This window comes from Grammomys surdaster, unplaced genomic scaffold, assembly GCF_004785775.1.
Source record: "Grammomys surdaster isolate TR1022 unplaced genomic scaffold, NIH_TR_1.0 125243, whole genome shotgun sequence".
NCBI classification, from domain to species: Eukaryota; Metazoa; Chordata; class Mammalia; order Rodentia; family Muridae; genus Grammomys; species Grammomys surdaster.
The window spans coordinates 1126445-1149448 of record NW_021620131.1 but is presented as its reverse complement, the minus strand read 5'-3'; the positions used below and the strand labels follow the sequence as shown (position 1 = coordinate 1149448).

Sequence of the window (23004 nt, the reverse complement as noted above, 5' to 3'; positions counted from 1 at the left end):
TTTCTGGAATAGGCAAGACTATCACTATCTGAGGTTCCTGTTAGGGAACTCACATATTCAAATGTTTTTATTAAGAGAAGAAAGAGGTACAAAGACAGCATGAGCAGTAAGCCTATCTCCTGAATGAAACATTTTTAACTACAGCATTTGTCTTCTTTATCCTCCTAATCAGAGAATTGAAGTTTATTCTAGCCATCGTACCAAGTTACGATAATTTTCTTTAAGCATACACATTATTTTTCTTAAAATTAAACCAGCCATCCACTTCCAGTATTCACACAGGGAATGTCTATGAACATACTATGGAGGACATTAGAAAGTATTCTTACATTGGATAGCAGGTGAATACACAGATTCAAGGCCACCCAAGATTCTGAGAATAAGTGATAATTGTAGGCTTAGCACTAACCAAGACATAGACACATTTCCCCCCCTCAAAGTCTTATGCAACATTACAGAAAAGGGTAAAGGGTGCAAAAAAGCAGAAAGCATAGTCAAGGGCTTCAAAAATTCCATACAGCTACTGCAATCATTAACTCACAACAGAAGGTACCTTTATTGGACCCATGCAAGATGTGTGATCATCAGTACAGTAATGGGCAGGTGCTAATAGGGCCGTACCTACTACCCCTGAAAACTATTAATAGATTCTGAGAGAGGGAAATTATTGTCTCTAGTTGTGTACCAACTACAGAGTCCACAGTGTTCCAATAGAGAGCAAGAGTCCTACAGTAACACAAGAGACCCTCGTTAAATCATGCAGATCACAAACAAAATAAACAGATATGGGCATGAGAAAAATTTATGAGAGTGGACAGAGATGGTAGAAAGATGGAGGATGGTTAAGATGGGAGTGGTTAATGCCTACTTTATACATGTATGAAATTGTTTAGGTAAAAAATCAATTAACAGTTACAAAAGAAAGCCTCTAGGGAATTGAGAGATGGCACAGTGGTTGAGTGCTTATTGTTCTTGAAGAAGACCTAGGTTCAGTTCCATGCACCCACATTGGGTGGTCTACAATAACCTGTAGCTGCTTATATTCTCATGATAATTAGGTGTTTTTCAAAAACCTGCTTGCAGTGTCCAGCATATAAGACTGAGAGACCCTGCCCCCAGTTGTTTTGATTGGTAAGTAAGATTGTGGCAGCCAATGGTTGGACAGGGAGACAGAGGCAAGACTTTTAGGATTCCTGGGCAAGGATGAAGGAGAGATAGTCACTATGCCTGGGAAGGAGAGGAGAAACCACACCTGAGAGGTGAAGAAGAGAAGATAATACAGTATCCTTAATTGGGTTCAACTATAATAACATTTATCTCTAGTTCTAGGCGATGTAATACCCTCTTCTGATCTCTGAAGACATGCATGTCATGCTCATAAACTCATTCAGTCATACACACACACACACACACACACACACACACACAAATAGGAAGGGAGGAAGAGAAAAATGTGAGGAAGCAGAGAAGGAAGGAAGGAGGGAGAGAGAAAGTCATAAGATGCTTTAGCCTCTGAAGGTGTAAAGAGATATTATTTGAGAGTAAGTCTCTTAACCATTTAATCTCCTTGAATTATTTCAATCTGTGACATTACAAATAAAATTCCTGAGAGCCTTTTTGTTTCCTCTTTCAAATACCTTGGCTCTCTGGTTCACAATGTGAAGTACAGAAACCGATTTTCTTTGTCCATAATTCCCAGGCTACTACTTCTAATCCTATTCACCATACATGCCTTCCTACAATATTTTACTTCAGAAAACGGTATACTCCCTAAGGATATTAACCAAACATGGCATATCAAGTTGCAGTAAGACTAGATACCTCTCCTCATATTGAGGTTAGACAAAGCAATCCAGCAAAAGAAAAAAAGGAACCCAAATGCAGGTAAAAGAGTCAGAGACAACACACACACACACACACACACACACACACAGAGACACACACACAGACTTAGGAGTCCCACAAGAAGACCAAGATATACAACTCTAGCATGTATGCAGAAGACCTAGGTTAGTCCCATGAAAGTCCCTTGGTTGTTGATTCAGACTCTATGAGGACCTATAAGCACTGGTTAAGTTGATTCTCTGTTTTTCTGTTTTTTTCCTGTGGTGTCCTTGACCTCTTCCATTTGCTCACTTCTATCCCCCACTCTTCTACAAGACTCCCTGGGAAACACCTTATGTTTGGCTATGCGTCTCAGCATTTGTCTCCATCTACTGTTAGAGAAAGAAACCCACACAAAACTCTAGTCCAAGTGGATCAAAGATCTCAACTTAACACTGAATATACTCAATCTTATAGAACAGAAAGTGAGAAATAGCCTTCAACTCATTAGATAGAACACCATTGGCTGAGGCTCTATGGTCAACAATTGATAAATGGGACTGCAAGAAACTGAGGTCTCACGGGTGGCAGGGCCAGTGCATCTGGCCTGCAGAGCCGGTGGCCTGAGCCAAGCAACATTGAGAACACATGGTTGCTCATGGCCTCAGGCCTTGCCTAGTTGGGAAGATGGTGCCCCCACACAATAGATTGGGTGCTGCTGTTTTAAAATATTAACATTAACAGATATGCACCTTGGTCTTCATGTGGTCCTAAACAATAATAGCAGGAGCTATCCCAAAAACTATTTCCTGTATGTGGAATATGTTATTCAAGCTGGGCTGCCTTGTTGGCTTCAGTGGGAGAACAATTGCCTAGGCTCACAGAAATATGACATGCCAGGGTGAGGGGATACCCAGTGTGTGGAGAGTAGAAGAAGAGGGATATGAGGGGAAGGATTTTGGGAGAGAGTGACAAAAGAGGGGGGTAGTAAGCAGGACATAAACTGAATAAGTAAAATTTATGTATAAAAATGAATAAAAAAGCTAAAAAATAAACAAATAACAACAAGAACAAAATCAGAAGGTAAATCTAAAAGAAGAGCAAGTAGAGAGCTGCCTTGAACTCACTGGCACAGAAAACAAATTCCTGAACAGAACACCAGTAGCTCAGGCAGTAAGATAAAAAAATTAGTAAATGGGACCTCATGTAACTGAAAACCTGTAAGTCAAAGGTCTTCATCAACAGGACAAAACAGTCACATATAGAATGGGAAAATGTCTTCAACAACCCTCCATCAGGCAGAGGACTAATATCCAAAATATATTAAGAGCTCAAGAAGGTAGACATAAACAAACCAAAACCTGTAAATCAAAGCACTTTATCAACAGGACAAAACAGTCACATATAGAATGGAAAAAGCACTTCACCAACCCTCCATCAGGCCGAGGACTAATATCTGATATATATTAAGAACTCAAGAATGTAGACATAAACAAACCAAGTAACCCAATTGAAAAAAAAATGATACAGACCTAAACAAAGAATTCTCAAGAGAGGAATCTCTAATGGTCTAGAAGTACTTAAAGTACTTACTCATCAGGGAAATGCAAATCACAACTCTAAGATTACAAACATACACCCATCAGAATATCTAAGATCATATTCCTGCAAAGCAGTCCATTTCCCTGTCCTGGCCCATGTCAGATTCTTGACAAGCAGCCCCAAACGCTCTCTGACTCTCCCCCTTTTTTATTTCATAGACAAGACTGAGCCTGTCTTAGGTTGTTCTGCCTAGAATGCCTTCCTTATCCATCATGAAAATATGCATTACCAAAAGCAATGCACTTCTGTCTTAGGATGATAAGGCTCTGTGCAGAATCTTACCTGTCATTGGCTTTCCGGCCTGTTAATAACTCTGTCTGGGAGTCCATTTCCAGTTTGAAGCCATGTACTTTGGCAGCCATCATGTTGATGTTGTTAAAGACAAGCTTTACCACAGTGGTAAGGAATAAAAGTATTCCAGGACAAAAAGTGCTAGTATGATCAAGCTATATATGTCCACCTTTGCTTACCTATACCCCTGATGAGATAAGTTGCCTTGCCTCAAGTTTTTAGACCTTGTTGGACAGAGAATCAAAAAGGGAAGTTATAATGACTTTTGTATTTTCCTTAAACATGACCAGTTATTCAGACTCAATCATGTACTGGTCTAGAAATCAATCCAATATTGGAAATAATAGTCTTCATTTGGAAGGTGGGATCTGGACATTTTCAGAGACATATTTGGAAGTTAGCTGCAGTTCTCTATGATGTTCTGTTAGCAAGAGATAAAGTTGGGACAGGATCTGGATTTCAAACAAGTTGTAGTACATGTGTCAAGGCTCTTAATTGTCAAGTTAAAATTACTTTTGTTTCCTCTACAGTATTTAATGTATGTTGTATTGATTGTATACTTTCTAATTGTGTTAGTGTGTTGAAAACTGGCATGTCAGTTACGAAGGTCTATCAGCCAGCTTTTCTTTTATTTCTCTGAGTATCACAGAACCTTGGTATTCTGAAAAAAGCTTGCAAGTACTGGAAGAAGTGAGTCAGGCTTTAAACCAAAGCAAGAGGGTTGTGGGCTTGATAATTACTGGTATAACAACTTTAATTACATTAATTGCTAGAACCACTGCTTCTGCAATTCCTTTGACATAAGAAGTTAAGACAGCTACTTTTGTTAACCATTTAGCGAAAATGTTACCAATGTGTTGAATATACAAGAGGATTTAGATAGGCATTTTGAACAATGGATTGAGGTTCTTTAATCTATTCAAATTATTGGAAGTAGGTTGAGAGTTTCAGAGTAAGGAACCATCTTGTGTGTCATGCCAAATACCACTGAATTCATGTTAGTTCTGAAATTTACAGTGGTAGTCATTATAATTAGGAAAAAGTTTAAAGATACTTGTACTGTATTTGGCATAATTCTAACACCTCTCTGGATGTTTTAACTTTGCATAGTGAACTTATGAATGTAAAGAATGCTGCTCTGCTGAGCATTGATGCCACAGATAATGCTGATAAAATTACCCATGGCCTGAGGTCAGTATTTCTGTTTTGTTCAAGCTTCAAGAATGGCATATATAGCTTGATCATAATAGCACTTTTTGTCCTGGGAATACTTTTATTCCTGCCCACCATGTTAAAGCTTGTCTTTAACAACATCAACATGTTGGCTACCAAAGTACATGGCTTTAACTGAAAATAGACTCCCAGACAGAGTTATTAAATTAACAGGCTGGCAAGTCAAGAACAGGTTAGTCTGCACAGAGACTTATCAACATAAGACTTAAGTGCAATGCTTTTGGTAATCTGTGGAAGATAAGGTAGGCATTCTGGGCAGAAGAACCTAAGATAGGCTCACTTTTGTTTGTGAAATAAAAAGGGGGGAGAGTCAGAGAGCTTTATGGGCTGTTTGTCCAGAATCTGACATAGGCCAGGACAGGGAAATGGGCAGCTTGGCAGGAATATGACATTGGGCAAGGACAAGGAAGTGGACTTCAGGCAGGAATCTGACATTAGGCTAGAACAAAGAAGTAATTTCAGGTAGGAATCTAAATCTTAGGCTGCAACAAAGAAGTAACTTCAGCAGGAATCTAAATAAGAGGGTAGAACAAGGAAGTAGGCTTCAGACATAAAAATGACTTTGGGCTAAGATAGGAAAGTTGGCTCAGATATTTTAGTCATCCTGATAAGCCCTTAGAAACAGTGATCACTGGAGTGTTCAAGGAATTTTGTTTATTTCCTTGCTTGTTCTTTGACTATTTGTGTTTATTGTCTTGCTTGTTCCTTGACTATTTGTGTCTATTGTATTGCTAGTTCCTCAACCTAGAACTGACCTTAATATATGCATGTAATTAAAATGGTATATAAGCAAAAAGGAGTAGAGGGATGGATAGGGAGTTTTTAGTGAGGGGAAATGGGGAAAAGGGAAGAAATCTAAAATATGAATAAATAAAATATCCAATAAAAAAGAAATTAACAATTTTTTTTAAAAAGAGGTGATTTGACGGAAATGTTTATCCAAGGGGAAATCATTCTATAGAAATAAGAAGGAAGTAGTGTCCTAGGTGTCACCTAACTTCCTGTTCCTGTGACAGAATACCTTCAAAATTAACTTAACAAAATAAAACATATTTAGGCTCAGGGTTTTCAGATGTTCAGTCCATGATCACTTGGGACCATTTCTTCAGGGCTTTGGTAAAGCAGAATATCAAGACAGACAACATGCTATGCTCTCACAGGGATCCAGAATAAAGAATACATTCATCAGGCCTTTCTAGAGGAACAGAATCAACAGAATGGTTTTTTTGATAGGCTAATATGGTAGGGGTTTAGTTGCCCAATACTAGCCATCTCATACTAGAGAATCAAACAACCCAGTAGATCCTCAGTCTACAAGGCTGGGTGTCTTACCTTTCTGTGTTTGGCATCAGCCGGGATGTTAATGATGAAAGAAACATTTGTCATTAAGATTCTGAGTTTATCCTTTCTTCTGCTTGAGCATCCTTGAACATAACAGCCCACTGTCATCTACTAAGTCAGGCCCAGTAACTTCTCAATCAAACTCACTATTTCTCTAAAAGTTAAATGCTAGTTCACACACTGGTTAGTTTTTATCAGGTTGATATAAACTAGAGTACCTGATATCACAGTTTGGGCTTCTGTTACAGTGATAAAACACTGTGACTAAAAAACTCAGGGAAGAAGGGCTTAACTTAGCTTAAAGCTTATAATTGTCACCCAGGGAAGTCAGGGAAGGAATTCAAGGTAGAAACCTAGAGGCACAAACTGATATTTATTCTTTGAGTTGCCTTAAGTGGTGGCCAAACAGAATCAGGTGAGGTTTTCCTTGCAGTTTTGGGGGGAAAAGGTTTGTAAAGTCTAGCAGCACTCATATAGAAATGGTTCTGCTGGTGAATAGGATTCTAAAGCTCTGGAGACAGTCCTCCATTGCAGTTTCAGTTGACATTGCAGATAACACAAGAGCCTGGAAAGAAACTTTTCACCAACAAAATTATGCTGCAAAGTTCCCACTAATGTTGCTAGATTTAGGTTGAGAGCTTGGTCCCTAACAGGCTCCCAACAACAGGCTCAGCCACTGTTGTTAACAGTGCAATTCAAGACTATTACTAGTGAAAAGCAGAAAAAGAGATGTATTGAACATGGCTATATTGGGAAGAGGAACTGTTAGGAGCCATGTAGGATGGATTAAGACTAGCATGTGGCCTTCTTGGAGGTGGTGAATTGCTTTGGCATTGTCTTAGATGTGTGAGCTGTATGAAGTAAGGTCCCAAAAAGACTTCATCTCAGAATTTCTTTTTGAAGTTCCTTTCCTGTCATTATTAAATTAATATAACAGTCCATGCTACTGATCAGATTTCTTGCAGATCATCATAAAGATGAACTTTCATGAATTAACGATGTGTAGATTAATTAACGATTCTATCGAATTCCTGATTTATTCAAATAATTTTAGAATAAGAGTTTTAAGAGATTGTCTTAGTTAATTTCCTAGAAAGAAGTAATAAAATTAGAATCAAGAATAGAATGTGCCCATCCCTCATACAGTAGATAATGGTTGCATAATGAGAAATAAAATGAGCTTTCATAAGCACTAAAAGGCAAAATATAATTGGATCAAATTTGTGTTCAAGGAAAAACATTTACAGAGAAAACTAAAGCCACAGGTATGCAGTATGATAAAGGAAGATCCTGTAAAAACTGTTGCTTTGAACCTATAATGAGCACATAAAATGAAACACTGCTTTAAACTTAATATCAGCATCCTTCTGTAACTCATTTTGTGTAACATTTATCCCTGAGGTAATTTTCTAAGAACTGTTGTCTAAGAAGGTATTAAAAAGACCAAGGAAAATAAATAAGGTTGTTGGCTTGAGGGGCTCTGCCCCATCCATCCATCCATCTATCCATCCATCCATCCATCCATCCATCCATCCAAATGTATATGTCTGTTTGTGTATATACGCGTATGAAGATATATGTGTATGTATGCAAGCATGCATGAACACTTGTGGAGCTGATGAGACAGATGGCTAGGCCTAGCTAGAATGTCTGTGTATGACTGTGTCTAAAAGCTATAAAAAGCTAAATAAATAATGAAAATGTGATGTAGCTATTTTCTGCTTCATCCGGTGTGTGTGTTTTCTGTGTGAGTGACTCCTTCATTTCTGGTTTACAAATAGTTAACCAGCCATGTTAGTAAGGGACTTCAGGCTGCCTGGCCAGAGAAGGGAGTACTAGCAATAAATATTTTACCTAATCCCCCAACTACCCCACTTAGGCCCCCTCCACCCCGCCCACTGCTAGCAAAAAGTGTCAGTAGGTCCAGAGGTCTGCAGTTTCTGGCCTGAGAGTAACTTAGTCAAGATAGGTATACATTATTATAGAAAGCAACCCTAATTTCTCCCAAAGCCAAGTCTTGCTCTCACCAATGCTATCCCCCATCCCCTACTACCTTCAAGAGAGAACCAGGTCTCCAGAGCTGGCCTCTGACAAGAAACAATGAGAGGCAGTGAATCCATCTCCACTCACATCCATCTTGAGAGATGTAACACAAGGCTCAGTTGTAACTAGACTAGAGTTAAGCACTCTCAATCAAGGTGTGACCTGAATCAAGGTGGGCCCAACAGGACCCGCATCCACATGCGAGCTATAGCCTTGCAGAGTGTTGTACCTCAATAAGACAAGCACTCTCAGATAGATCTTTTACTATCTCTAGTAAAATAACTCGAGCACTTTATATCTTGTGGATACGACCTTAAATACATTTGGGGGTGGGCTTGGATCTAAAGGCAGATGTTTTCTATTGGCTTGCTCTGAGATGTTAGGGATGCCTCATTTGCATGTGCAAGGACTTTAGGTGCTGTGTCTATGTAACTGACTGTAACAGTCCTCTCAATAGGGTGTTGTGGTCAAGTTTCCAGGACAGAAAACTGGTAGGGAGTATCATTAATATAAATGCCTACCATTCTCAATTATGAGAATTGTTAGGATTCCTGAATCCATTCAACTTTACCAAGTTTTCTGTCTCGTGTCATGGTCCACTGCTCCACAGGTTCCATTGGTCCAATAGTTTGACATCCAAGAGTGGGCATATGTGTTTCTTTGAATATGTTCATTCTCCTGAGGATGGTTACATTAGGATAGTGCCATTTAGATACCAGAACTATAGATACCCACAACATGCATTAGCTTCTGTTTCAAGTGACTGACACATTTGTCAGTTGATTCACCAAAATGTCCAACATTTCTTTATTTTTCTGTGGCAGTTTATAAACCAAGAAATGGGTGGCATTAATATGGAGTTCTGGGCTTTCACTGTTTACTAGAACCACACAGCTTCTTTGAAACTCAGGTCAAGAGAGGTTTCGGAAGGCCCTTGAATGCTGTTTTAGGACACTGTGATTGTCTTCATTTCCTGATTTACAGAATTCTCTAGGGTTACTGTGCTAGAGTTCGAGGGTAGAGTGGAGAGTCAGGTCTGAGAAGTGAGGCTTTTTTTTTAAACATCTATGTTGGGGTTTTGTCTCTTGCTATGTATTGTAATGCTAAATTGAGGTCCCCAAGGTTTGGTTGTCACAGAGACAGGAGAGTCCACACATAGACTATGGACACAAGTGACATTATGTGATCTTACCCCCAAGTTATTTATTTCTCATTGGTGAATAGACATAAGCAGGGTTTAAGGTTTCTGTACTTGGGATCAGAGGAGAACCATAAGAGGGAGAAGGAAGGTGGAGGAAGAAGAAAGCTTCCATGGTTTAGGTGAGTCATAAAATAATGGCCATCTTGGTTGACTAATTGGAGCAGCCCAGACGAATCATGGCAAACTATATATGGGATTACTGGCTGGAAAATAGAAATAATAGCATAGGGTATATATATCTGCCCAGTTTCTGTGCTGATTAAGGCTTATTGTAAATATAAAGGATGTGTGTGCCATTTATCTGAAAACTAAATAGTCAAAGGTAGGATAGAGTTTCAACAACACATCTATTTGTGTATGCACTTGTATTCACACAAATATGCAGGCACATACACATATGCACATGCATGCACATATGTACTCACCTACACTTGAACATTCATACATATATGTACCTACATGCACACACACATATGCACCAACATGTACACATAGGTGCACCTGAATATATGCAGACATCTATATACACAGGTTAATACAAACATTTGCATGTATACGTACTCATACATCTGTGGGACTGTAATGGCCAAGGGGCACAGAGGAAGGGTTGAGACAGCTTCAATCCCAGAAACCTCAAAGACAGGATGGCAGGAGTTGGATACCTCTCCTATTCCCAATCTGGATCCAGAAAGCCAGCTCTCCCACCATTAAGCCTAGTAAGAATTTACTGCCTGTACAGTTATCACACTCCACTCCTTGTTTGACTTTATAGGGTTCTCTCCCTGGGCCCTATAGTCCCTTAGCATGCAAATGAAGAGTCTTCCAATGCCCATGTCCTGGCTAATTGTACAGAGCCACACAAACTTTGCCCCAGAGACTGGCAACTTCCCTAGGGACATAAATACATCTTTCTCCCCTCAATAAACCAAATTAGTTATCTGAAGCTGTTCGTGTGTGTTTGTGTGTGTGTGTGTGTGTGTGATTTACCCACATACCACCTACCAATATCTTGCCTGCACCCACCGGCACCAGGATAAGCTTCTCTCCCCCTAGTCCAGCCTCCTGCACCCTGAGGGAGAGAAGTATACCTAGCATGGCAGCTGGCACCCAAAGACATTCACCAGCATACAAACACACACAGATGTCACCTGTTTCATGTGTGCAAGCATGCACATGCACACATACACACACAGGCTCACAGAGACATATACCTGTATGCACACATACAAACACTTGATGTACCACCATGTACACACACACCTGCATTTGGACACACTCATGCAAAGTGACTAATGATTGCAGGTGCTAAATAAACAGAATGATGACTTCAGCTCTGTCAGTCATTGAAAATTATTATGAGTGAAGTAAACGAAAGCAGAAAACCTTGGATACAGTGTTTTGTGGAGAGTGTTGACATAGATAGTTGCCTCCCTCTTTAGTGCAGGAAGTGTAATGAAGAAGCCTCATGGGCAGGTTATTGGTTTTGCTCACCACATGCCCACAGTTTTACCAACCACAAGTGACCAATTCTTTTGGCTGCTCACCCTAAACCTTCTGAGATGGCTAGTCCTAAATATTAACTTTGTAGGAATTTAGATCATCTGAGAAACAAACGTCTGGACATGTTTGTCTGTGAAAGTAAATATGGGGGAGGCAATTCTAGGTGGTTAAAATGTGCACAGCTTCCTCAAGCTCTGGTCTCTCTAACTTCCAAAACAGAATGGACTATATCCTCAAGCTATGAGCAAAACCCCCCAAAATCCCTGTCTTGTTTCTTGTTGTCAGATATTTGGTCACAGCAGTGAAAGAATTAACTAACACACCTCAACAGCCCCTTAACTTCATGGAAGGTCTGACAAATGTCATACTGTGTCAGATGCTCAATGCCTCCTTCTAGCCTCTTCCGGCACTGATACTCACTTCCCCTTTTTCTCTTTATGAGTTCAGATTCAGAGTAAAGAAAGCAAAATCTGGTGTTGCCAGCAGGTTCCAGCATTGAAGGACAGCACCAGTGATGATTGTCTCTATGGAAGCGAATAAGAAGCAGCCACTAGGCCCCCTAGGTAAGGCAGGAAAGGAGCTTGGTGGTTTGGTGGGAGGTAGCTCCAGATTTCAGCGTGTTCACCTATGGCCTCCACACACAGTTATGTATGCATGCACACATAAACACAAACTTAAACATACATCACAAACACGCTCTCATGTGCACCTGTATATGTGCATGTACACACACACACATACACACACACACACAGAGCTCATTGCTGGCCTCCGCACGCAGTTATACATGTATGCATACATACATACATACATACATACATACATACATACATACATACATGCATAGATACATACACATACACACACATTCACCACTGGCCTCCACACACAGTATTGTGTGTGTGTGTGTGTGTATTTTGAGTTGCTTTGGAGACAAGCCTGGGTCAGGAGTCTTGTATCCTCGAGAACTAGACATTTCTCTGGGTTCCTCTGGAACCTAAAGGCTCAGTCCTAGAGACTGGACACTGGTTTCCATAGCACTAGATAAATTGAGGCTGGAACATGAATTACTGTTTTCTGGGGAAAGAGGTGATTGACAGCCTTATTGTGAAATACCCCTCTCTCCCACAGGGTGTCTGAGGTACAGCCATGGCCTTGTGGTGTTGCATCTGTTCTCCATTGTGCTCCTGGCTGGGCTTCTTGTGGCTGTTCTTGTTCAAGGTCAGGCAGAAATGGGGTTTTGCACCTCTGGGCTGGCTTTCTGTGAGAGCTGGATCTGGGCCATGTTTAGGGGATTAGGAGGAAATAATGAAAATGGGCCATACTATAGCCTCTAGGGGAGCGAGTGCCCACTCTGGAGCATAAGAGGGTAAGAGTAGGGACAAGGTCCATGTCCATTTCTTGTAGTAGTACAGCCATCACTATTTGTTTTTTTTTTTCTCTTTAAATGTTATTAGAGAATATTTCTGCTGCAAGGATCCAGAGCAGGCTATGACACACAGTGAGTATTTTACAATTATAGTTTCTGGATTTTTCATGCAGGTTTGAAGGGCCACAGCTCCTCAGAGAATGAGAAAATCTACAAGCAACTGATGCAACTGGAGACTGGAGTGGGTAAGTGAGCAGAAATCAGGCGTTAGGAACTGAAAAGGTCTCCTTCTGAAGGCACTATGCTTGAGATATTGACCCTCTCCAGACCTTAGTTTCCACTCCTGTGGGGACTTGATGTCTCACTTGGTAAAGTGCTTACCATACAGAATCTGAGTTTGAGTCACAGAACCTACATTTTTAAATGCATGGGGATGAATGTATTTAATCCCAGCATTTTAGAAATCCAGACAGATGGGTCCCCGAGACTCACTGGCCATCCAGATTAGTCCAGGTATACACCTTCACACACACAAATGCATGCATGCACACATGATAAGTAAACAAATTAATAGGAACACAGGACAACAACCAGGGTATCATCTTATGGTCTCAGGGGTGACACACAAAGTAGGCACTCAGTATTCCCAGGAGTCATGGGGATGTGCACACAGTAGGCATTCAATTTTCACAGTGGCCATGCACACAGTAGTAAAGATACACTCTTGGTCTCTGGTTTGATCTCTTAAGTGCCTGTTTCCCCCAGGATGCAGCGTCAAGTGAGGGAGGGTCCTAAGTCTGGAGGGCTTGAGAAATCCTAAGATCATGGGCATCCAAGTATGCATCTATACTGATCCACCTTCCCCAATAGACAGCCTTTGCCGTCCTTGCCCCTGGGAATGGACATTCTTCCATAGAAAATGTTATTACTTCTCCAAGTCTCAGCGTAACTGGAATGATTCTATCACTGCTTGCCAGGAAGTGGAGGCTCATCTAGTCATTGTTGAGAGTGATGAAGAACAGGTATGCCTCATGGGGTTCTTTATCCTGGGACAGGGCATGATCATAGAGTCTGAAGGCAATAGTTGGCCAGAAAGTGTTTCTGGTTAAGCAATGCTTACTCCATTTGGAATGAGGGTTTCGGCAACATGAGAATGAGGGGACCCCTAGCACTCACTAAGTAGATGCACCAAGTTCTGAACATGCATGAATGCTTCAGAAAACTCATAAAGTCATCCGTGTTACTGTAACTCTAGCTCCAAAGGATCTGATGCCTTCTTCTGGCCTCTATGGTACCTGCACTCACATGTGAACCTACCCACACAGAAACACATACACATAACACAATAATAAATTAAAATGTTTAAAAGCAATTTAAGAGAAAAGATGCTTTCTTTGCCCACTGCTCTGGGTTACCATCAAACCTGACCAGGAAGTCACAGCCACAGGAGCTTGAGAGGGCCATCCGCATGGCATTCACAGTGGCAGAATGTGATGAACACTGGTGCTCAGCCCACTTTCTCCATTTTCCAATCCTGAGGGCCTGTGCTCAGGGAATGATTCTGCCCACAGGTAAAATGGCTCTTCTCACATCACTTAATATAGATAACACCTTGTAGGTGTGCCAGGAAGCCTATCTCCTATGTGATTCTCAGTTCTGTCAAGTTGACATTTAAAACTATCACATTACCCCAGCTAGCATGCTATCAAAAAGATAAAAAAAAATTCTGGTAAGGGAAAAACATTGAAGCGTATACTTTTAATCACTTTCTCTGGTGTAAATTATGTCACTGTGTTGCTAATGGGATATCGCTTGATGCAGAGCTAAAAAGATCCTGGGCACTGCTAGCCACCCTGAACCATCTGGCTCTGGCACATTAAAGCTCATAGGTACGTTTGTGTGGGCATGCTCATCACAGATACTGGCAACACTTCCAGGAACATGTGTGGAGACTTCATGTGTGGACACTCTGTAAGTCAGACCTCATTTGGCCACAGGATACAGATGTAAAAGGGACTCAGACACTGGAGCACGTGTCAGGGGCTCCTCTCAGATATAAGAATAAAACTGGGGACTCACTAGGTGGAAGATATAGGAAATAAGGTCAAAACCCTACTGAATTCTCTCTTTCCTTTCCAGACATTCCTGAGTTCGATTTCTAAGGATAAAGGAGACGCCTGGATGGCTCTCTCAGACCTGAAGCAGGAAGGCATGTGGCAGTGGGTAGATGGCTCACCTTTGTCCAGGTAACCCTGGGAACAGGGAACATCACAGAGAGTGGGATGGGGTTGTGAAACTCTGACTTGAGCTGTCCTCCAAGTTCTTTGCCACTCCCTAACTGCCTTAGGCTTAAGTGTCCATGACAGTCACTGGGGCAGGAGTCCGTCTTCATATCCATGCTCAGATAGGATGGTTTAGGACTTTTAAATTCTATAATCAGAGTGGCAATATCAATTTGCAGTTTGTTTGGGTTGTTTAAATATAGTGTGTTAAATAGTTGGGGAGGGAAATACTTTAGCCAGTGAAGTGTTGGCTTTGTAAGAAACTGAATTTGATCCCCAGAACCCAGTTAAAAAAAAAAAAAGCTGGTATCTCATAACGCCATCAGAGTTACTTGAGAGGAAGTTGAAGGTTGGTCATAAGACAAAAATTAAACAAGATGTTATCAGAGCATTGTGGGGCCTGGAAGATGACTTCCTGGGAAAGTGTTTATCATACAAGAATGAAGATCTGAGTTCAGCTTCCAAACAGAAAAACACATTTTAAAAAAATCTGGATATGGTGACATACACCTGTAGTACTGCTGCTGAGCATGGTGTCACAGGCCTGTATGCCGAGGAGGCAAAGACAAGATCATCCCTAAAGGCTACTGGCCAGCTACTTCAGCTTCATTGGTTAACTTCATGTTCAGCAAAGACCCTTTCTTTAAAAACATTAGGTTCAGGCTAGTGAGCTGGTTCACTGGTTTATTCAGTAAAGTGCCTAGCATGCAAGCATAAAGACTGAGTTTAGATTTACAGCACCCACATAGCAAACATCTGTTATCCTAGCTCTAGAGCTGAAGTTACAGGCTGTACTGAGTGCTCTTACATGAGTTCTGGAAAACGAGCTTAGGTTATGTGGAAAAGGAGCAAGGGTTTTTAACTTCTATGCCATCCCTTCAGACACATTTCACTGTATTTATACTGTGTGTGTGTGAGAGAGGGGAGGGTGCAGGGCGGCAGAGAGGCAGAGACAGAGAGAGAAAAAAGACAAAAAAAAAAGACAGTGACAGGAAGAAACAGAGAGAGAAACATCAATATGGGTTTATATAAATCTGTACCATATAGGTGTTCATAAGCATGGACATGTACATGTGTGCATTCAGGCATCTGTTTAACATGCTGGTCAAAGAACATTTGTCCAGGCTACCACTTGATTCTGCAAAACCTAAGATAATGCTGCCTCAATTTCACAGTTGGAGTCTCTTGAATTCTGTATTATAGAATATTGGTTTCTCACAGAAATAAATTAAGCATGCTATCAGGATCTGAGTGAAGTATGACCTCCATATGCACATGGGACAGATAAGAAAAGATCCCATTGCCAGAAGTTAGAGAAGTTTGACATGATAGGGCTGGGAAAGCAGCTCCAATTCTTTGGGGTTTTCGATTTCAGGAACTATTGGTCTGCAGGGGAACCCAACAACAAAGGCAATGAAGATTGTGCAATATTTTCAAATGATGGATGGAATGATATCAAGTGTTCATCTGAATCATTCTGGATCTGCAAGAAGCCTGCATCACCTTGCCCTAAGTGAAATCTGTTCATCTTCATAGACTACAAACAGGCCCATTTATCATCTAGTTGAACTTTAAGTATGTTCATTTCAGTTCCTTCTGTCTTTCTATGGGTACTTGGGTCTCAAACGTAGATCTGAATTCTATTTTTCCAGACACTTCTGCCCTCTCCTGTGTACTTACTTTGGGTTGAGGTTGGGTTTTTTTCCCCATGTTTTCATCTTTCTTCCTGGATCAATTTCTGAATTCCTTATTATTTCTGGAGCTTTGAGTAGAAATGTCCTCCGTAAGTTAGCATATGTCAATACTTAGTCCCCAGTAGGTGGTGCTACTTGAAGGGGGCTATGCAACCTTTAGAAGATGGAACATTGCTAGAGAAAGTACATTTAAGGGTTGGGCTTTGGAGTTTATAGTATCACCAAACTTGCTGTTCTCACTCTTCCTCCTGTGTGTGATTGAAAATATGGCCAGCCAACTTCCTGCTCCTGTCACCATGTTTTTCCATCCCCTCTTGTTGGTATGACTCTACCGCCACAAAGAACTCTTATCTCTTTGGTACCATAAGCTAAAATAAACTGTTTCATCCCTATGCTGCTTTCTGTCTAGTTATTTTATTATAGCAACAGAAAAGTATTTCAATCAAATCTAATGCATAAGAAGTGAAGTTGATACAAAGGAATCAGGTATAGTGACCATTTGGATTTCTGGAATAGGCAGGACTATCACTATCTGAGGTTCTTGTTAGGGAACTCACGTATCCAAATGTTTTTATTAATAGAAGAAAGAGGTACAAAGAGAGCATGAGCAGTAAGCCTATCTCCTGAATGAAACACTTTTAACTACAGCATTTGTCTGCTTTATCCTCCTAAATAGAGAATTGAAGTTTATTCTGGCCACTGTACCAAGTTACTATAATTTTCTTTAAACAGACACATTATTTTTCATAAAATTAAACCCACCATCCACTTCCAGTATTCACAGGGAATTCCATATACAGGGAATGTATATGAACATACTATGGAGGACATTAAGAAAATGTTCTTACGTTGGATAGCAGTGGAATACACAGTCTCAAGGCCATCCAAGATTCTGAGAATAAGTGATAATTGTAGGCTTAGCACTAACCAAGACATAGACACATTTCCCCACTCAAAGTCTTATGCAACATTACAGAAGAGGGTAAAGGGTACATAGAAGACAGAAGGCACAGTCAAGGGCTGCAAAAATTCCATACAGGTACTTCAATCATTAATTCACAATAGAAGGTAGCTGTACTGGACCTATGCAAGACATGTGGTTATCAGTACAGTAATGGGCAGGTGCTAATAGGGCCATACCTACTACCCCTCAAAAACTATTAATAGATTCTGAGAGAGGAAAATCATTGTCTCTAGTTGTGTACCAACTACAGAGTCCACAGTGTTCCAATAGAGAGCAAGAGTCCCTCGGAAATTCTAGTGACCCTGTGTGGAAAAAAAAACCTGTGGCGGTGGTGTCTCAGAGACATTCCACATGGCGGGTCCCACAAACAGGAGAAAGTCTAAGGTTCCAGAGGCTGGGAGCTTTGGTGATGGAAGACTCCAATGGCATGAGGAAGTTCTTGGTTCCAATAGGGTTTATTTTCATGGCGGATGACACAGAGATCTGGATGTACCCACTGAAACTCAGGGCAGACCTGAGTTCAATAGGGAGGGACAAAGGGGGAGTGTCTGAGAAAAAATGTTTAATTGGCTCCATCCTTGAGCCTTCATTAGTATGTAAATCTCTCTAGGGCCTGAGGCCTGTAGTCATTCCCTCTACATGTGCACTTTGAGAGGGACTGTAATGGTCTAGTCTACGTGACTGAACAATGTAGGTCCATGGAGACTAGACTGCTTGTCAGGACCCTGGGTAATGGTGATGTGGCGAAATGCCTGCCATTTCTCCCTTGGAGTCTCGGGGTTCCAGGCCAAAAACTAAGGTACCCTTACGAAGTCCCACAACCCTGGTTAAATCAAGCAGATCACAAACAAAATAAACAGATATGGGCATCATAAAAATTTACGAGAGTGGACAGAGATGGTAGAAAGATTGAGGATGGTAAGGATGAGTGTGTAATGCATACTTTATACATTTATGAAATTATTTAGGAAAGAAATTAATTAACAGTTACAAAAGAAAGCCACTAGGGAATTGAGAGATGGCACAGTGGTTAAGAGAGCTTATTGTTCTTGAACCAGACCTAGGTTCAGTTCCATGCAGCCACATTTGGTGGTCCACAATAACCTGTAGCTGCTTCTATTCTCATGCTAATTAGGTTTCCCAAAAACCTGTTTACAGTGTCCAACAATGAGAATGAGAGACCCTGCCCCTAGTTGTTTTGATTGATAAGTAAGATTGTGGTGACCAATGGTTGGACAGGGAGACATAGACAAGTCTTTTAGGATTCCTGGGCAAGAGAATGGAGGAGGAGAGTTGGCACCATGCCTGGGAAGGAGAGGAGACACCACACCTGAGAGGTGCAGAAGAGAAGGTAATAGAGTATCCTTATTTGAGTTCAACCATAATAACCTTTAACTCTAGTTCTAGGAGATGTAATATCCTTCTCTGATCTCTGAAGGCATGCATGTCATGCTCATGAACTCATTCAGTCACACACACACACACACACACACACACACACAAATAGGAAGGGAGGAAGAGAAAAAGGTGAGGAAAAAGGGAAGGAAGGAAAGTGAGAGAGAGAGAGAGAAAGTCAGAAGATGTTTTAGCCTCTGAAGGTATAAAGACATATTATTTCAGAGTGAGCCTCTTAACCATTTAAGCCCATTGAGTTATTTCAATCTGTCACATTATGAATAAAATTCCTGGGAGCCTTTTTGTTTCGTCTTTCAAATACTTTGGCTCTCTTTGAATCACAATGTGAATTACAGAAGTCGATTTTCTTTGTCCATATTTCCCAGGCTATTACTTCTAATCCTACCCACCACCATGCCTTCCTACAATATTTTCCTTCAGAAAAGGGTACACTCCCTAAGGATATTAACCAAACACGGCATATCAAGTTGCAGTAATACTAGACACCTCTCCTCATATTGAGGCTAGACAAGGCAATCCAATAAAAAACAAAAGGGATCCAAAAGCAGGTAAAAGAGTCAGAGACACCACACACATACATACACACATACACACACACACACACACACACACACACACACACACTTAGGAGTCCCAAAAGAAGACCAAGATATACATCTCTAGCATGTATGCAGAGGACCTAGGTTATTCCCATGAAAGTTCCTTGGCTGTTGATTCAGACTCTATTAGGACCTATAAGCACAGGTTATGGTGATTCTCTGTTTTTCTATGGTATCCTTGACCCCTTCCATTTGCTCACTTCTATCCCTTACTCTTCCACTAGACTCTCTTGGAAACACCTGATATTTGGCTGTGGGTCTACTGTTGGAGAATGAAACCCAAACAAAACTCTAGTCCAAGTGGATCAAAGATCTTAACTTAACTCTGAATATACTGAATCTAATAAAACAGAAAGTGAGAAATAGCCTTCAACTCATTGGTACAGGAGTCAACTTCCTGAACAGAACTCCATTGGCTGAGGCTCTAAGATCAACAATTGATAAATGGGCCTGCAAGAAACTGGCTTCTCATGGGTGACAGGGGTGGTGCTTCTGGCCTGCCTGAGCCGGTGGCCTGAGCTGAGCAACAGTGAGAACACAAACTTACACCCATCAGAATAAATAATATCATATTTCTGCAAAGCAGTCCATTTCCCTGTCCTAGGCCCATGTCAGAGTCTTGACAAGCAGCCCCAAGAGCTCTCTTTAAAAAAAAAAAATAGGTGAATTGAAGGAAATGTTTATCCAATGGGATGCCATTCTAAAGAGATGAGAAAGAAGTAGTGTCCTAGGTGTCACCTAACTTCCTGTTGCTGTAACAGAATATCTTCAAAATTAACTTAACAAAATTAAACATATTTAGCTATGCATGTGTGCACATCCATATGGAGGGTGAGGTTGATAATGAGGGTCATCCTTCAGTGTTCTTCCATTTACTCCTTGAGTCAGGGTCTCTCAGTCAAACCCAGAACTCACCAAGTTGTCTAGGCTTTCCAGTCAACTTGCTCTAGGCAGGCACTGTCTCCACTTTTCAAGTCTGTAATTATACATAGGCTTCCACAATCACATCAAAGACATTAAAATAAAAATAAAATTCAATAGGAATAATAATAATAAATAATAATAGGAAAGGTGCAAAAACATCATTATTATTTCATTAGTCAATAGACACTTCAGGTCCTTCTAATTCTGGGCTATTATGAGTACTACAGGAATGAACATGAATGAGCAGATATCTCTGTAGTAGAATATAAAGAACTTGGTGTAGATTCTGGGAATATTTTAGCTGAATTCAGATAGTTTCTGTTAAAGACATCAAAGAGATTGTTCAGCTAAGAATGGACCAATGCTCTGGACTTTTAAACTTTCCCGTCGCTCCCTGAAAACCCTAGAATTAATCCATACCATCTATGGTTAATCCTAATCGTCATTCCTGTAGCTCATGTGGTGACAGTCACCACTTCTCTTTTTCTCTTCCTGGTTGAGAATAGGTTTGAAGAGTGAGAAAAGGTTGTGGCAAAGAAAAACTGCTGTTACCAGAATTCTGCACACTTGTGGACAGCAGTGATCATGAGAGTCTTCAACCGAGAGAGGGAGAACCATCTGCACTCTTTGGGTGAGGTTGAGCTCAGGAATTAGTGAAAAGGGATAGTTCAGGTCTGAGTCTTCTGCTTGATGCTCTAACCATTCACTGGAGGAGATTGTGAACAGGGGTGGTAGCCTTTCTAAGAAACTTTGGACTTCAATCTGGTCATGGCTTTAAGAATTAGCATACAAAGGTTTAGAAAGTACTAAAGAGACAACAAAAGAGGTAGTTCTCAGTCCTGGAGGCAGAGAAACTATGGTATTGCATCCTTGGGACCTGGTATGATTCTTATGTCTAGGGAATGGAGGATGTGAAGTTGGAATGTTGGGTCTTACAAAGATAAATGCTTGAGGATGTGCCTCCTGGGAACTAAAGAGGTGACAGAGTCTGGGGTCTTAAAAACATTGATTTTGTAAGCCTGGAATCCTAGGACATGTGAAAGTGGAGCTGATGGTCTCTAGAGACTTGTTTCCTGAGGAAGGGAAGACCAGGGATTGTCTTCCTTGCTCCTATAGAGGAGAAGTGTGAAAACATGATTCCTGGGTCTTAAAGAGGTGAAAAATGAGTATGCCTTACTGTGTTGGAGAAGTGAGATCTATTAAGTGGAGCATGAACTAGGTGAGGTTCATACTGGGGAACAGGAATCCTCAGTTCTTTGGGGGAAGGGTAGATACAGAATGCCTGAGACTTAAAGAAGTAGAGCTGGGGTCTGAAGTCTCCTGCTATGGACAGGGAATCTTGGAACTGAACTTCTGTATCATGGGGTAGTAGGGACTGAGGATCTGCATTATTGGGTTCCAGAGAGTTGAATACTGGAGGATTAAAATGCAGAGTCCTGAGACAGCTGAAGCTGGAAACAGACTTCTGATGCTCATGTGCTGTGGATTATGGACAGAACAACCTAAGCAGTGGGAGAATGATGACTGAGCATCTGTAATCCTGTGTTTAGAAAGAAGACACTAGGCTATCCCTGGTTTAGAGTGTGGTAGGAACCTTGGGCAGCTGGACCACTCAACTTTCTTTCCTCAGGGTGTCAGGACTGTGAGCGTTTCATCACTATGCTGCAGCTCATCTCCATTGTGCTCTTGGCTGCTCTCCTCACTGCTATCCTTGTCAAAGGTGAGGAAACTGTAATGCTAGAGCTTCCTGCTCTAGCCTCCCTGCATGTGGGTGGAGATGATTCTGAAGCTGGGACTGTGGTCTTACATGCCTTCTAGGAACTAGCCAAGCATCCTCTCAAGACTTCTGTGTGGGAGAAAGGAATTGTTTCAAAGATGTGGTCTGTCTCCATTTACCTTTGTAGTTATAGTTTCCTGGATTCCTTATCTTCAAATGAGATAAATTCAAATAAGATTTTTGGACTTGGACAGAATGTTCCTGGAAACCCAATGCATGTTAGTTAGATCATGGTCTGCCCTATCTTTAAATTTTATTATTTGAGAATTTTACACAGGAATAAAATGTTTTGACCAAGTCCATTACCTTCTTTCTGTCTTCCACTTCCTCTACTCTTTTCTACCTCTTTTCCCTCCAAACTTCATATCTGTTCATTTTTATAATCCACTGAATACACTTAGGGTTCTCTGTGTACATGGATGTAAGAGCATCTACTGGATCCTCCCTTCCTCCCACAGCAGCCTTCTCCTGCTGTTACTCAGCTAGAGTTGGGGCTTCCTGTGCTCATTCTCTATCTGTGTTGGGAATTTGTCTAGCTTGAGTTTGTACAGGTTTGAACTATGATCACAAAACTGAGAGTCCATATAAACAACAGAACTGTGGGGTTCAGAAAGCACGGTAGCAGAAGTCTTCAACTACCTATGGCTCTTACAGTCTCTCTGCCCCACTCCCATGATGATACATCAACTCCTGGGAGTACTTGTATTAATGATGCCCTATCTGTGGCTGAGCTTTTCACAGGATCTTATTCTGTGCACACTGAAAAGTTGTGACTCTCTATGTCAATCATAACTTAATTTAAAAAAAAATTTGTGATAAGAATTGAGAGCTTCTGGTCACCTAAATGTCAGATACCACAGCCTGAAGAAATCATACCTAGTATCTTCTCTCTCTCAATCTCTCTCTCTCTCTCTCTCTCTCTCTCTCTCTCTCTCTCTCTCTCT

At 41.0% G+C, this 23004-nt stretch overlaps 1 protein-coding gene and 1 pseudogene across 2 annotated transcripts in view; both read left to right on the top strand.

Annotated features, from left to right (window-relative positions):
* Nucleotides 1–11494: 11494 nt before the first annotated feature.
* Nucleotides 11495–23004, top strand: part of LOC114637291 (CD209 antigen-like protein C) — a 17709-nt gene continuing 6199 nt past the window's right edge. The window contains exons 1-6 of one of the 2 annotated variants that reach the window (XM_028785519.1): nucleotides 11495–11598; nucleotides 12167–12256; nucleotides 12578–12649; nucleotides 13275–13426; nucleotides 14544–14650; nucleotides 16062–16222. In XM_028785519.1, the coding sequence (XP_028641352.1) occupies nucleotides 11550–11598; nucleotides 12167–12256; nucleotides 12578–12649; nucleotides 13275–13426; nucleotides 14544–14650; nucleotides 16062–16203 (612 nt within the window). In that variant the 5' untranslated portion in view covers nucleotides 11495–11549 and the 3' untranslated portion in view covers nucleotides 16204–16222. Of the gene's footprint in view, nucleotides 11599–12166; nucleotides 12257–12577; nucleotides 12650–13274; nucleotides 13427–14543; nucleotides 14651–16061; nucleotides 16773–23004 lie in introns of those variants that run through there. The other variant, XM_028785518.1, reaches the window with a different exon arrangement.
* LOC114637272 overlaps nucleotides 20869–23004 on the top strand; it is a 20719-nt pseudogene continuing 18583 nt past the window's right edge.